At 43.4% G+C, this 15,996-nt stretch overlaps 1 protein-coding gene across 1 annotated transcript in view; it reads left to right on the forward strand.

The window, feature by feature from the left end:
- Positions 1–820: 820 nt before the first annotated feature.
- The window catches only part of ULK2 (unc-51 like autophagy activating kinase 2), a gene marked incomplete at its 5' end in the record, with an annotated part of 118,907 nt that continues 103,731 nt past the window's right edge, over positions 821–15,996 (forward strand). The window contains 2 exon segments of the mRNA XM_015558349.1: positions 821–919; positions 2,942–2,983. Of these exon segments, the coding sequence (XP_015413835.1) occupies positions 821–919; positions 2,942–2,983 (141 nt within the window).

Raw genomic sequence — 15,996 nt, forward strand, 5'->3', positions numbered from 1 at the left:
TGATGTCAACCCTCCCTGGGCGCTTTGGGTGGAGATCGCACCCCCCGCGGAAAACGGGCCGGTGGTCCGTTAGCCCGAGGTTTTCTCAAACTCGGGGTGTCCCGTCTCCCTGCACGGGTTCCTCGACACCCTGACGAGCGCCTGGGGTTGACTAGGCGGGTCCGAGTGGGAAAGATGGGTGGACGCTCCTTTTTCCAACCCAAATAAACGCGAAGCAGGTTCAGCTTTTTTTTTTTTTTAAAGTTTTTCCTGTTTTGAAAATTCGGGTCACACAAGGTTTTAGAATCTAGAGAATTTGGAAAGTCACCTCGGGAGTGGAAATAATTTTACAGGGTTTGGCAGTTCTGGTTGTTGCCAAGGGGCTGGCTTTGTTGCTTATCTGATCAAGTATTAAATACTGCTTTTCATCTGTTAGGAAAATCACTTAAAACTCAAGAAAAAATAGTTAAAACATGGCTGACTCCTGCCAAGCTATCCAATACTGTTTTCCATTAAACATACGACCTTCCTCTCTTATCCACAGTTCCCCATAACTTTCATAGTTGTACACTGTTCTTTTTTTCACCTAATGCTGGCCACTGTGTGACCTGCGTATTATTTTTTAGCGGCTGGCTTGTAGGACATCAGCTGTTACACTGTAATTTATGAAACCACTTTCCAGTTGTTGGAGATTCAGGTTCTTTTCCATTTTTCCCTCAGTGCTGTACATGAATTTGCTAAAAAAATAAATAAAATAAAAAAAGTTTTAAGCTTACAGATTTTTTTTCTCGTTGAATTATTCCCATGAAGTAATTTCCAGAAGTAACACTATTTTTTTTCTTTTCAGAAAACTGATTGGGAGGTAGCTATTAAAAGTATTAATAAAAAGAACTTGTCAAAATCACAAATACTGCTTGGGAAGGAAATTAAAATCTTAAAGGTATGTTCCTTTATGTGATATTTCATACTGGGTTAACACTTATTTTAAATTAAATGAATACATGATGACATACTTTGAAATTTTGGTAGTTGGACCCAAGTTTGAGAGTTTTCACCTGTTGCTCTTATTTTTGCATGTTCAGTTTTTTGAAACATTGAAACTGGGAAGCTTTTTTAAAAAATAGGTGTTTGCGGTTCTTGTCCAATGCCTAGCGTGATTTTGTGAAAACTCATAATTTCTTTCCTCCTTTCCCCTGTTTGTTGTGTTACTGCCTGGGGAGAGGCCGGTCCCCCTTGCACATCACTTACCTCTTCTCCTGATCCCTTTCATGGCACAGCTGGAGAGCCGGGTGCACTTGAAATCTTACTTTCCTTGTAAATTGAAGAAAGTAATTTTCCTTAGAAGTGGTCTTTTTAGATCACTCACAAGCAGTGTTATCCAAGTGAGATGCTTTAAGGACAAAAAGAGTCCTATGGTCTGATAAGTCCTTCTTACTAAATACTTCTTGGAGAGTTTCAGAGCACTTGGCTCATTAAAGAAAGCCCGAAAGTGATGCAATGAAGAAACTGGTGTAGGTGTATTAAACCCAGTGTTTCCCAGACTACTGTGCACATGGAACCCTCATCTAATACCAGTTTTCATCAACACTGCTCGTCTTTGGACAGCTCGCTGAGCAAAGACTCACACTTCATTTTCTTCCCGGCAAATAATACGCTTCTTTTTTAATTTTTCTATTTACTTATTTATAGTCCTCATCCGAGGATATTCCTCCATTGATTTTTAGAGAGAGTGGAAGAGAGAGGGAAAGACAGAGAGAAATATCAATGTGAGAGAAACACATCAATTGGTTGCCTCTTCCATGAGCCCTGACAAAAACCAGACCCCAGGCTGGAGAGGAGCCTGCAACCGAGGTATGTGTCCTTGACCGGAATCAAACCCGGGACCCTTCGGTCCACAGGCTGACGCTCTATCCACTGAGCCAAACTGGCTAGGGTTGGTTTTTTTTCTTGTAAATCTTCACCCAAGGAGTGAGGATATTTTTCCTATTAATTTTTAGAGAGAGTGAACAAGACAGGAGCAGGGGGGAGAGAGAGAGAAAAGAAGGAGAAACATTGATGTGTTAGAGATACTTTGGTTGCCTCCCACTCGCACCCTGGCTGGGGCTGGGGATTGAACCTGCAACCGAGGGGCCCTTGACTGGGAATTGAGCCTGAGACCCTTAGGTCTGCAGGCCGACGCTCTAACCACTGAGAAAACAGGCCACGGCCTTTTTCTTTTTTTAATCCTCACCTGAGGTTATGCTGATTGATTTAGAGAGGGGAAGACCTGGCCAGTGTGGCTCAGTTGGTTGGGCTTCTTCCAGTGCACTGAAAGGTTGCCGGTTCCATTCCTGGGTCAGAGCACATTGACATCTCTCTTTCTCCCTCTAAAAAAAAGAAAAATCAATTAGAGAGAGAGGAAGGAGGGAAAGAAAGTTTAAGAAACAGAAACATCGATTTGAGAGAGAAACCTTGATCAGTTTCCTCCTGTATGCCCCCTACCCGGGATCGAACCCTCAGCCTAGGTATGTGCCCTGGCCGGGAATTGAATCTGAAACCCTTTTTGTGCAAGGACGATGCTCCAACCAACTGAGCCAGCGGACCAAGGCATAATGTGCTTTAAAGAAGCATTTTGGAATTTCATGCCTCTATTGCTGTTAGAAATTGTATATTAAATTTAAAAGACTGGCAGAAAGTCTTTAGTCATACTTACTATGACGTTTATTTTGTAAATGAAATACCTTGTTAAGAATCTAAAGAACAATAGTGGTGACAAAATACTTGGGCCCCAAGTAAATTTTGATGAGGCACATTTCTTGCTGTCTGGTAGATTGACTGTTGTAAAAGAACTGTAGTATACTAGAAATAGCATATATGCATGTGTATGTGTGTATATACTTAAATTAATTTTTATTTGCATATTGAAATATGTTAACATTATTAGAATAAATACAAATATTTGAATTCTTAATTTTCTTTACAGGAACTTCAGCATGAAAATATTGTCGCACTCTATGATGTTCAGGTACCTTATTTTGTCTTGTTTTTAAAACTTTCATATCAATAAAGAACTTACATTTTCTATTTCATAGACATTTAAGTGAATCTTAATAGAAGTAGAAAATTGCCTTATTCTTGTTGAAAATATATATAACTTGAGTTATATACTTATTAATTAAGAAATTTTTAAAAATAGCATAGGGCAATAGGATAAAATAAACAATGTGCTGCATGGGTAAACATTTTAGCAAGGGATAATATACTAAAGGAGCAGTGTTGTTTTATAGGTCAAGTAGAGGAGCATTGAAACCAGATCTAGCATTTCTGTGATAAATGTAGAAAGGACTATTGTGGACTAATAAAAATTGTATAGAGCTTTTTTCTTATTGCAACAGCAACGTTTGCTAATTGTAGAGGTATTAGGAAATAAATTAAATAAAAAGGGAACTGCGTATTCATATCCCAGATATATCTGTGATGATCTCTGTGGCATAATGTAGGTTTGCATTTTACTTAGAGGTGGAAAGGCTGTTTTCTGAAGTTATCTTCTAAGGCAGAGTTTCTGTGCTGTCAAAATTACCCTTGGGAATCCTTTTAAAAAGCCCATCTTTGGAGCAACTTACTATTTCTGGGGTGGAGCCCTGGAGCCAGTAGTTGGCTTCTATTTAGAGGGGATATTGCATTTTAAAAATCCTTCTTTAAATACGAGAATCACACTTGGCTAGTGTGGCGTTCACCCTGTGAGAGCCGCGGGATCTGAGATCCATTCTCACCATAGAGCCGCCAGTGCATCACTGACATGATGTCATTCTTTTGTTTTGCTGGACAGTTGAATCTCAGTAAATGGATGGGTTATATGATTCTGCTATCATACTATATTTCTAGCTAGAATCTTTTCTGTATGTACTTGGATTACTCAAATTCATTTACTTTGTAAGGTTTTGAGTGGCTACTATAAGCTAGACATTGTTCTAAACTAGGAATAAAGCAGTGAGTAAAACAAAGTCCTTGCTCTGTGTGTTTTTAATGTTAATGGGGGTGAGAAAAAATGGACAGCACTAGATGTACATTTTTCTCCAGATAGTCATTTTTCATGAAGTCATAGCACATCACAAAATATTTAACCCATGTTGTGAGATGTTTAGGTTTTTCCTACTATAGAAAAGTGCAGTGAGGATAATACAAGGTGGGGCAAAGTAGGTTTACAATTGTTTATATGGAAAATAATACAATAATTAATAATAATACAAGAATAAACTCTGCTTTGGGTACTCACAACTGTAAACCTACTTTTGCTCCACCCTGTATATACCTACTGAACGTATCTGAATTTCTTTTGAATTCAGTTTTTAGAATTGGAATTACCAGGGCAAATAGCAGGCACGGTTTTAAAGTTCTTTGATTGTAGAGTGTGATTGCTCTCCAAAAATTGTAATTTAAACTCCATGCACAGAATATGTGAGTGCTGTGGGGAGAGTTTTGTTACCTGTTTAAATTGGTAAACTCATTCCTTCCTTTCAGAAATTCAAAGCAGCATAAAAACAAAGTGGAGAAAAGTTTAAAGTCAAAACTAAGTTGCTCTCACAATTCCTGGTGGAAATGTCAGTTCTCCTCAGAGCTGTTTGTGTAATTGGTCTTAGTTTCTTTTGGTAGCGGGCATCAGGTGGTACCAGTCCTCGCCTAGAATAAAAATTGTTAAGTATTAACTCTTACTTTTCCATTTTTGAGATGCACAGAAAATTTAATTGCAGAGTAGGTTTTGCTTTCTGAGTAGAGAGTGTACTTAGATTAGTGTATCAGAATGAAAAATATTTTTAAGTATTATCCTCCTTGGTTGCAGAATGAAATATCATTTCATTAGGGAGAATATGTATTAAAACACCTGAATTATCAAATAGGAATTTCCATGGCGACTCCATTAAAATGTTTATTATTTTGGAACTAGTTTATACATTTAAGAAATAGTCAAGTGAATATAGTCTTGAGCATTTGGCTATCGAGTAAACATTCTTGATCTAATATTTTTAATTTGCTTCCTTGATTTTAACTATTTATCAAGGGGTACAGTGTGTTTGTAAGGACTGGGACAATAATTTTATCAACTTGAGCATCATTTTTATTGGCCATCAGTTTTAGAGATTCATCTAAAGTTTTTTGTACACCCTTTGTAAAACAGAACTTTTGACATTGTTTATCAAAATTAGGTTTTAGTTTAGATGACACTTAAAAAGAAACAAATTTTTCCTAATTACAAAAATAATATATTCCCATAGTGAAAGTAATTAAACATTGTCAGAATGAGATTAGGAAAGAAACGGCAATTCTTAGAGATAGCCACTGTTTGTTATATTTCTTTTAGAGTTTTCTAAATACATATATGAGTCTGTAATAATTTATACTTAGGTTTTAAGCTTTTCATTGTGAGGAAATTAATAGTATTTTTTTTACAGAAATGCAACTTTTTATTAAACTTAATGTATCTTGGCTATCTTTTTATATCAGTATATATACAGGGCTAAATTATGATCTATTTACTTAAAACCATTTTGTGGCTATTTGCATTGTTTCTTACCATTTTCCTATTAGAGACAGTGTTGCAAAGAAAGCTATGTACATACATCTTTGCTTATTCATATGTGTACCTATAGAATAAATTCCTTGATGTGGGATTACTTGGTCAAAGACATTACTACTAGAGGCCTGGTGCACAAATTCGTGCATGGGTGGAGACCCATTGGGCTGGGCCAGCGGCAGCAGGGAGGGGCTGTGGGCAGTTGGCTGGCTGGCCCTGCCCCCGATCGGGCTGCTGGGGGCTGATCAGGGGCTGGGCCGGCCGGGGAGGGGGCCAATCAGGGCTCAAATCAGGCTGGTTGGCTGCCGCATTGTGCATTGTAGCCACCGGTTGTTCTGGTTGTTCTGGTCGCTGGGCTTTTATATATGTAGATATTGCCTTCCAAAAGGTTGTACCAATTTATTTTGACCAATAATGGCCCATGTTTTAGTTTTCTTTTTTGACATTCTCATAGGAGAAAAATACCTTAGGTTTTCTTTTTATATTGTAAGTTATTAGTGCACTGACCATCTTCATGTTTTATTTGCCTTTTCCTATTTCTTCTGTGACTTTTTCTTGTTGCTCTGCTGTGATACTTCAGTTGTGTTCATTTTTCTTACTGATTTTTGTGTTTCTTGAGCCAGGAAAGGAGATATAGAGGAGGATGGTGGTGAACAAAATAGAGATGGGCCTTGCCCTCGTGGGACTTAGAGCAGTACACTGGGGAAGATGCATGAAGCAAATAGTTACTAATTCTAAGTGTGCACAGTGCTGTGAGGAGACCTGTGGGAGATATTTGGAGGAATATACAGGGGTTAGGAAGTAGGGCAATCCACTCTGTGCATCTGGGGAAGACTCCCTGCAGAAAGGATGTTTAAACAGAAGACTTGCTGTAAGAGGGAGAGAAGGCTGGGATTGGGTAGGTGGGGGAAGAGCAAGTAAGGAAGCTAAGCTTCCCCAGCAGATGAAGCTTCTGTGAAGAGCAGACAGGAAAGGCCAGGGTTTGAGAAACTGAAGGATCACTGTGGGAGGAGTGCAGGTGGGGGAGAGCAGTGTTAGGTGATGCTGGAGAGGGTCACAGGGCCACATGTGATCTTCATTCTAAGGGCAGTGCAGAGCCATGGGCCAGTTTCAAAGGCAGAAGAGTGGTTTCATGTCTGCTACAAATCTTTGAGATTCTGGGCACGAGATAAGTATTGTCATTGGGAATACCTACATGAAGGCCAGTGATCTGGGTAAATGTCCATCTCTCGGTAATTTTTAGCGTAGGGAAGAAAAGATGGCTCATTTAATAGATGATGCTGGCAAACAGACATCTGAGAAAAAATAAAGTTGGATCCCTAGTCTCATTTTCTAAAATTCCCAAATGGATTAAATTCTTAAATATATAAAATAACTAATAACAATCTTAGAATAATATTTAGCTATGTATAGTCTAAGAGATAGAAAGATATTTTAAATGAAGGGAAGACATTCAGAAGCTATAAAGGTAGGGACATATAAAAATTTAAAAGCCAAAAAAAAAAAAAATTTAAAAGCCATATTTTATGGCAAATAATAACACGAATCTCAAACATGTTGAGAAAAGGAAGTCAGCTATATACAGCTACTGTATGATTCTATTTTTGTGAGTTTCAAGAAAATACAAAACTCAGCTAGGGTGACAGAAATCAGGGAAAGCAAAATATAGGTTGCCTCTTGGTAGCTGAGATTAGGGCAAAGAGGCATGAGGAAACTTCCTTTTTTTAAAATATGTTTTTATTGATTTTAGGGAGAGGGGGGAGAGAGAGAAACATTGATGGGTTGCCTCTTGCACACTTCCTACTGGAGTCTGAAACCTGGGCATGAGCCCTGACTGCGAATCGAACCTATGACCTTTTGGTGCATGGGATTACACTCAAACGACTGAGCCACAGTGGCCAGGGTGGAACTCTTTGGGGTGATGGAAATGTTATCTATTTTGATTGAAAGGGTAGTTATATACATTTGTTAAAACTCATTGTACACTTGAATCTGTGTGTTTAGCATATGTAAATTACACCATAATAAAATGCAATTGGCAGATAATAGTTTGAGGAAATATTGTTGTGCGTTGTTAACACAACAGGTAGGCTAATATCTAAAATATACAAATCCTCTCTCAAATTGATAAGGAAAAGGTTACCCAAAGAGAAAGTAAGCAAAGTATATAAGTTATCATAAGGGATATAGGTTATCATAAGGGATAAAAATGACTAATAAATATATGAAATAGTATTCATGAACAAGTAGTCAGGGAATTGTAAATTAAAGTAACAGTGAGATGTCACTTCCTACCCTTCAATTAGCAAAATTAAAAAGTGCAATAATTCTTGGTGGTGGAATTAGGAAGGAGGTGTAAAATATTCTCATGTATCACTTTTGGAAATGTGAATTATTAGAATATTAGTGGCCAGTGCACATTGAAAGGAAATTAATTAGAAGGTGGCTGGAGGGCAGGGACTGGGCGAAATGGGCTGGACATGCCCTGGAGCCAACCTCCCATGATCTCTCCCCGGCCAGCAGCACCTGGTGTGGTGCCATGGCTCAGAGGGCGTCTGCGAATGAGCGGGGTCCCTCTGGCAGGTGGGGTCCCTCAGCCTGGCCTGCGGGGATTGGACTGAAACCGGCTCACCAGCATCTTCCGAGGGGTCTCAGATATAAGATAGGGCACTCTGCAAAGTTGCTGTCGTACAGGCTGTGGAACGCAAATGCAAGTGTGCAGTAAACCAGATTCGGGGCCCCTCTGGGGATGTTGGAAAGCCGGTTTCGGCCCCATCCCTGCAGGCCAGGCCAAGGGACCCTACTGGTGCACGAATCCGTGCACCGGGCCTCTAGTATGCATGTAAGATCTTTGGTTAATCTCTTCCCGCCCTCCCCCCAACCTCCTTCCCTCTGAGATTCATCAGTCTGTTCCATGTTTCCATGCCTGTGGTTTCCACTCCTGCACTGAGCCTCTGCCCCCTGTGCAGTGCGCATAAATATATGAAATAATATTCATGAACAAGTAGTCAGTGCGCATCATAACTACTGGCTGATCGGCCAGTTGCTTAGGCTTTTATTTTTATTTATTTTTAATTTTTTATTTATTTTTATTTTTTATGTATTTTTTATTTCAGAGAGGAAAGGAGAAGGGGAGAGAGAGATAGAAACATCAACGATGAGAGAGAATCATTGATCAGCTGCCTCCTGCACGTCCCCTAACTGGGGATTGAGCCCTCAACCCGGACATGTGGCCCTTGACCAGAATCAAACCCAGGACCCTTCAGACAGCAGGCTGACACTCTATCGACAGAGCCAAGCCAACTAGGGCTGTGCCTGGTAATTTTAATATTTGAGTTCTTCAGCCGCCACACCCTGTCACACTCCAGGCAGGCTCAATGGGGAGGTTGCGGCGCCACCCCCCTCAGGCACAGAGCAGGCCAATCGGGGTTGGGGCACTGCCCCCTGTCACTCAAAGAGCAGGGCCAATTAGGGGGTTGGGGCGCTGCCCCCTGTCACAGAGCAGGGCCAATCAGGGGGTTGGGGTGCCGCCCCCTGTCACTCACAGAGCAGGGCCAATCAGGGGTTGGGGTGCCACCCCCTGTCACGCACAGAGCAGGGCCAATCGGGGTTGGGGCGCTGCCCCCTGTCACTCACAGAGCAGGGCCCATCAGGGGGGTTGGGGATCCGTACCCTGTCATGCACAGAGCAGGGTCGATCAGGGGGTTGGAGAGCTCCCCCCTGTCACATTCAGGGCAGGGCCAATGGGGAGGTTATGGCTCTACCCTGCCACACACAGAGCAGGGCCTGTGTGTGTGTGTGTGTGTGTGGGGGGGGGGTTGGGGCGCCTTCCCCTGTCACAAACAGAGCAGGATGGATAGGGAGGTTGTGGCCACGTCCCCTGTCACACACAGAGCCACAGGGCGATCAGGGGGTTTGGGCGCTGCCCCCTGTCATGCTGATCCCGCGGCTAGGAGGCCTCGCGGCTCCGCTGATCCTGGTGCTGGGAGGCATATTACCCTTTTACTATATAGGGTAGAGGCCTGGTGCATGGGTGGGGTCTGGCTGGTTTGCCCTGAAGGGTGTCCTGGATCAGGGTGGGGGTCCCCACTGGGGTGTCTGGCCAGCCTGGATGAGGGGATGATGGCTGTTTGCAGCTGGTCACACACCCTTCAGGGTGGGGGTCCCACTGGGGTGCCTGGCCAGTCTGGGTGAGGGGCTGCAGGCTGTTTCCAGGCTGGCGGGTGACTGAAGCTCCCAACTGCTCCTTTTGTTTTTTTTATTCTGGGCCAGCTTTAGCTCTGAGGCTTGGCTCCAGCTCTGAGGCCTCTGCTGCTGAAAGCAGGAATCTGGGTTGTTTGGGTTCTAGAATTGAAACCCTGTATCAACTCCAGCTCTGAGATCCCAGCTGGCTGAAAGCAGGTTTCTGGGGTTTTGTTTAGCTTCTATATTTGTAACAATGTTTCAAACTGCAAGCTCAGAGACCGGCAGCGGTAGGCATGGAACGTTGGAGTCCTCCGTCACTGAAGCAAGCAAGCCTCATGTTCGCTTCAAGCTGCCTGGCTGCCCGCCACCATCTTGGCTGGCAGCTCAGTTGCATATTGCCTGATTAGCCAATGGGAAGGGTAGTGGATGTACGGCTAATTACCATGTTTCTCTTTTATTAGATAGGACTAGAGGCCCGATGCACGAAATTCATGCAAGAGTAGGCCTTCCTTCCCCCGGCTGCTGGCACCAGCTTCCCTATGGCACCCGGGACCTGGCTTCCCTCGCAGCCCTGGCTTCGTCCAGAAGGTCATCCAGTCTAATTAGCATATTACGCTTTTATTATTATAGATAGTTTGTTGGACTGCTGTCTGGTGGTATTTTGCTTCCATATCCTGAAGAATATTCTCCACAAGGAAATGAGAGTAATCCTGGTGATGCAAGTCAGGGCAGCCTTCTCTGCACAGGCCTGCAGTGCTCCATGTCTGTGAGTAGAGGCCAGCCCTGCTCTCTCCAACTCTGTCTTCTCTGCACCTCGCTGCTCCTGCTCCATTCACACCGGCCTCCTCATGGCTCCTGAAGCTTTCTATACTGGCCCATTGCTCCTTTTTCCTTTTGCCTAGACCTTCCTTCTCCGGAGATCTATATGCAGATACATCCCCACCCTTTTATAGGTTTTTACTCTAATGCTGTTTTCCATGAAGCTTTCTTTAGCCACCCTAAATAAGATGGCAGTCTCTCCCTCACCGTATTTACCCTTGCTGCCATACTTATTTTCCAAAGCACTTACCACTCTCTAGCATACTGTAAATACGTGTTTCTTTTGATGTGGTCTCTCTTCTAAACCTACCCTCTTAGGATGTAAGCTTAACTCTGGGCATTTAACTCTTCTTGGCTTACTGCTGTGTCCTCAGTGCCTAGTTTAGTGTCTTGTATATAGCAGGTAGGTAAAAATATTGGAATGAAGACATATAATGTTACCATTAGAGAGAACCTTTTACTAAGCAACCTGGATTCCTGGCATCTATCTTATAGCCACAAGAGCCTGAGAATTGGGATGTATGCCCAAGAATCAATGTAGCATTCCTTAAAATGGCTAAAACTGGAAACAAGTGAGTGATCCTAAGTAAGGGAACAGCTCAATAAATAGTGAAATAGTCACACTATGAAATATTATGCAGTTCTTAAAGAGTTGTATATATACAGTTGACTTGGAGGGCTTTCTGTAGTGTATTATTGAGTGAGGAAAGCAAGATTCAGACATTTATGATCGTTTTTTCAAAATAAAATGTGTGTGTGTGTTTAACTTAAGATTGTATGAGCAGAAAAAAGGTATGTAAGGATACATACCAGATGTAAACTGGCTGCTTAGAGAGGTGAAGATAAGCAAGAAGGTGGAAATAGATTATCTTAAAATTAATCCCCCCCCCAGCAAATACATGCTTCCTTTGTGAGGGTGGGGTGGGGGGGTGTCTATAAATAGATGCATGGGAGCATGCTCTCTAACATGTTAATGGGCCTTCTTTCAGATGGTGAGATAAATGTGATTTTTAAAGCTTTCTTCTTTCAAATTTTATATATCTTAAGATTTTGCAATAAGCACTTAAAAATTTTTTTTGGTTATTCCTCACCTGAGGGTATTTTTCCCATTGCTTTTTAGAGAGAGTGAGGGTGCAGGGAGGGGGACGGAGGGAGGGTTGCGGAGGAGAAAGAGAGAGAAATATCGATGTGAGAGAGACACATGAGACACGTCAGTTGTTTGCCTCCCCAACATGCCCCAACCAGGGCCAGGGATTGAACCTGCAACCCAGGCACATGCCCTTGACCAAGAATCAAACCTGTGACCCCTTGGTGTGTGGGCTGACAATCTAATCACTGAGTACATTGGCCAGAGCAAGCACGTTTTTTTTTATAGTCAAGAAGAAAAAAGCAGTTTTTCTTTTCTTGGGTGTGGGGAGTATCCACTTTGCTTTCTTTCTGTAATCATTGGGTAATTTTCTGATTACAAATCAGTATTCCAGGTACTTTTATGCTAGTATGGGAGTACATATATGTCTGAGTATTAGACTTAACTATGTGGTTGAGAGGAGTATTCTCTATTATAAAGTAACTGGCATACGAGTTTATTAAAGTACTAGAGGCCCGATGCACAAAAATTTGTGCACTTGGGGGGCGGGGGAGGGGGGTCCCTCAGCCCGGCCTGAGCCCTCTCGCAGTCTGGGACCCCTCGGGAGATAACGACCTGCTGGCTTAGGCCTGCTCCTGGGTGGCAGAGGGCAGGCCCAATCCCTAGGTGCAGCCCCTGGTCGGGCTCAGAGCAGGGCCGATTGGGGAGTTGGGGCGCTGCCCCCTGTCATTCACAGAGCAGGGCGATCGGGAGGTTGTGATGCCACCCTCAGTTATGCTCAGGGTAGGGCCGATTGGGGGGTTGGGGCACCACCCCGTTACACTCAAGGCAGGGTCAATGGGGAGGTTGCGGCGCCACCCCCTGTCACGGACAGAGCAGGGCCCATCAGGGGGTTGGGGCACTGCCCTCTATCACCCACAGAGCAGGGCCAATCAGGGGGTTGGGGCGCCGCCACTCTCACACTCAGGGCAGGGCTGATGGGGAGGTTATGGCTCTAACCCGTCACACACAGAGCAGGGCCCGTGGGGGGAGGGGGGTTGGGGATGCCATACCCTGTCACATACAGAGCAGGGCCGATCAGGGGGTTGGGGTGCCGCACCCTGTCACACACAGAGCCGCAGGGCGATCAGGGGGTTTGGGCACTGCCCCCTGTCATGCTGATCCCGGTGCTGGGATGCTTCTCGGCTCTGCTGATCCCAGTGCTGGGAGGCATATTACTCTTTTACTATATAGGGTAGAGGCCTGGTGCACGGGTGGGTGCCAGCTGGTTTGCCCTGAAGGGTGTCCTGGATCAGGGTGGGGGTCCCCACTGGGGTGCCTGGCCAGTCTGGGTGAGGGGCTGAGGGCTGTTTTCAGGCTGGGGTTGACTGAAGCTCCCAACCGTTCCTTTTTTTCTTTTCTTTTTTTTTTTTAATTCTGGGCCAGCTTTAGCTTGAGACTTGGCTCCAGCTCTTAGGCCTCCGCTGCTGAAAGTAGGTTTCTGGTCTTTGCTTACAATGTTTTGATCCTGTGGGCTGAAGTCCGGTGGCATTTGTTACATTGTTTCTTAAACTGCAGGCTCAGAGGCCTGCAGCCTCAGGCGGGGAACGTTGGAGTCCTCCGTCACTGAGGCAAGCAAGCCTCATGTTAGTTTCAAGCTGCCTGGCTGCTAGCCGCCATCTTGGCTGACAGTTAATTTGCATATCTCCCTGATTAGCCAATGGGAAGGTAGCAGTCGTACGCCAATTATCATGTTTCTCTTTTATTAGATAAAGGATATAAAACACTGGCTACTCTGGAGAATTGGCAAGAATGGATTTAGGGCGGGTGATGGTACAGTGGAAATGGAGAGGCCTGGAGAGGTTGGGCAGATGTTTTGAAGATAGGGTTTTAGGACTCTGGTACTTGGACTGTGGGAGGTAAGGAAGAAAGAGGGAATCAGAGTTGGTAGCTCTTTGTTGTATGTATTAAAATGTTTTCCCCAGTTTCTCTCTCTCTTTTTGGTCTTTTTTTAGCCTCTTTTTGGTATATAGAAGTTCTTAACATAGTTCAACATACCTGTCTGTTCTTTAATGATCTCTAGGGTTCATATCATGTTAAGGACTTCTCTACCTTGAGATTGTAAAAATGACCCCCTCTGTTTTCTTGTAGTACTTATGGTTTCAGTTTTTTTTTCACATTTACATCTTTGATCTCTGGAATGTATTTATATGCAAAAGAGTGATATGGTGATTCATTTATTTTCCAGAAAGTTATCCCAAACTTTTACCTGTTTTGTTGTTGTTGTTGTTAATCCTTACCTGAGGATGTATTTCCATTGATTTTTAGAGAGAGAGGGAGAGAAACGTGGATGTGAGAGAGACACATCCATTGGTTGCCTCCTGAACGGGACCCAACCCGGGCCTTGGATCGAGCCTGCAACTAAGGTACATGCCCTTGACTGGAATTGAACCTGGGACCCTTCAGTCCGAGGGCCAACGCTCTAACTACTGAGAAACTGTTTTTGTGTTGTTGTTTTTTAATATATTTTATTGATTTTTTACAGAGAGGAAGGGAGAGGGATAGAGAGTTAGAAACATCGATGAGAGAGGAACATCGATCAGCTGCCTCCTGCACACTCCCTACTGGGGATGTGCCCACAACCAAGGTACATGCCCTTGACTGGAATCGAACCTGGGACCCTTGAGTCTGCAGGCCGACCCTCTATCCACTGAGCCAAACCGTTTAGGGCCTGAGAAACTGTTTTTGACTGTAACTGTGGAAGAGGCTGATGTCTTCTGTTTGACCGTTAAAAAGGTAGGACTTCAGACATTTGAAGAATTATGGGCAAATCAGGTTCAGAGTAGGTGGGTACTTCATTATCAACTTACAAATTCATTTGAGGTCAGTGATGGTCGAATGAGGTGTTTTTTTTTCCAGCACCACCAACCAGTTAACCTAATTCTGACACTATCTACCCAGAGATAGCATCGGATCACACAAGTTCAAGGCTCAGTACCACAGACTGCCCCTCCACCCCTTTAGACACTAATGGCCAAGTTCAGGTTGTTGCCAGAGCTTCTGAGGAACCTCTCTTTGGGTTCAGTTAATTTGGTAGAGTAGCTTACAGAACTCAAAGAAACATGTTATTTACCAGATCATCAGTTTATTATAAAAACTCGTTTCTCGAACGTCTCCCATCTCAAACAATTTGGTTCTCGACCAAATTGTTCACAGAAAATACGTCTCAGTTGTCGAATGAAACTTAGGTTTTCTACTTTACAACCCTTTCAAGCTGATACCGCAGCATGACAGAAAGCGTCTCTCAGGCAACAGACAGGAGGGAATGCTTTTTTTGCTGGCAAAATCAACTATTCACACAATTTTAAAGCAGAAAGAGGCCATCTAGAGTGCTAATGTTGCTAAGAGTATGAAAGAAACAATGATTACAGACAATTGAAGAAGTAGAAAAACTGTTGTCGATTGGGATAAACGAAAAGCCGTGAGCCAGAGAGCCATTTCTTGGAGGCAGTGCTATATGAACCCGCAAAGATGCTGCATGATGACCTGAAAGACATCCCTGGACTGAGTGCTAAAGTGATTTGTTTAAGGACAGTAGGGGTGGTTCGATAAATTTAAGGAGTGTTTGTTTATAGATTAAACTACATTAGGCATGTACTGTATATAAGAAAAGTTAGAACAGAATCATTTGGGTGTCTGGAATAGATTAATTCATTTTACCTGATTTATAAGGAAACAAACTATTTGGTTTTTGAACAAATTGCTTCTCAAACAGCCTTCCAGAACGAATTGAGTTTGAGAACCGAAGTTCCTCTGTATCGGGAACTGCCCGATGGGAGCGATGCATAAACAAGGTATGCTCTCTGGGTAGGCACTCTCATCGAACCTTCGTGTGTTCACTAGCCTGGAAGCTCTAGGAATCTCTCCTTTGGGTGATTATGGAGTCTGTTATACAGGCACGATTGATTAACTCATTGGCCATTGGTGATTGGACTCAACCTCCAGCCCTATCTGCTCTCTGAAGGTCAGGGAGTGGGACTGAAAGTTCCAAACCTCTAATCACATGGTTGGTTTGGACAGTGGTCGGCAAACTGCGGCCCCTTGAGCGTGGCTCTTTCACAGAATACCACGTGTGGGCGTGCACGCACAGTGTGATTGAAACTTCGTGGCCACACTCAAGGGTCCAAAGAGCCGCACGTGGCTCTTGAGCCGCAGTTTGCTGACCACTGGGCTAGGAAACCAGCCCCCAATCTTTCTGAAAGTCACATCATTATCATAATAAAAGACATCACTTTGGAAATTCTGAAGGTTTTAGGAGCTCTGTGCCAGGAACAGGAACATAAACCAAATATATATCGTATTATAAATCATAACCATAAATGTATTCTGGATACTT

This window comes from Myotis davidii, unplaced genomic scaffold, assembly GCF_000327345.1.
Source record: "Myotis davidii unplaced genomic scaffold, ASM32734v1 scaffold129, whole genome shotgun sequence".
Taxonomy (NCBI): Eukaryota; Metazoa; Chordata; class Mammalia; order Chiroptera; family Vespertilionidae; genus Myotis; species Myotis davidii.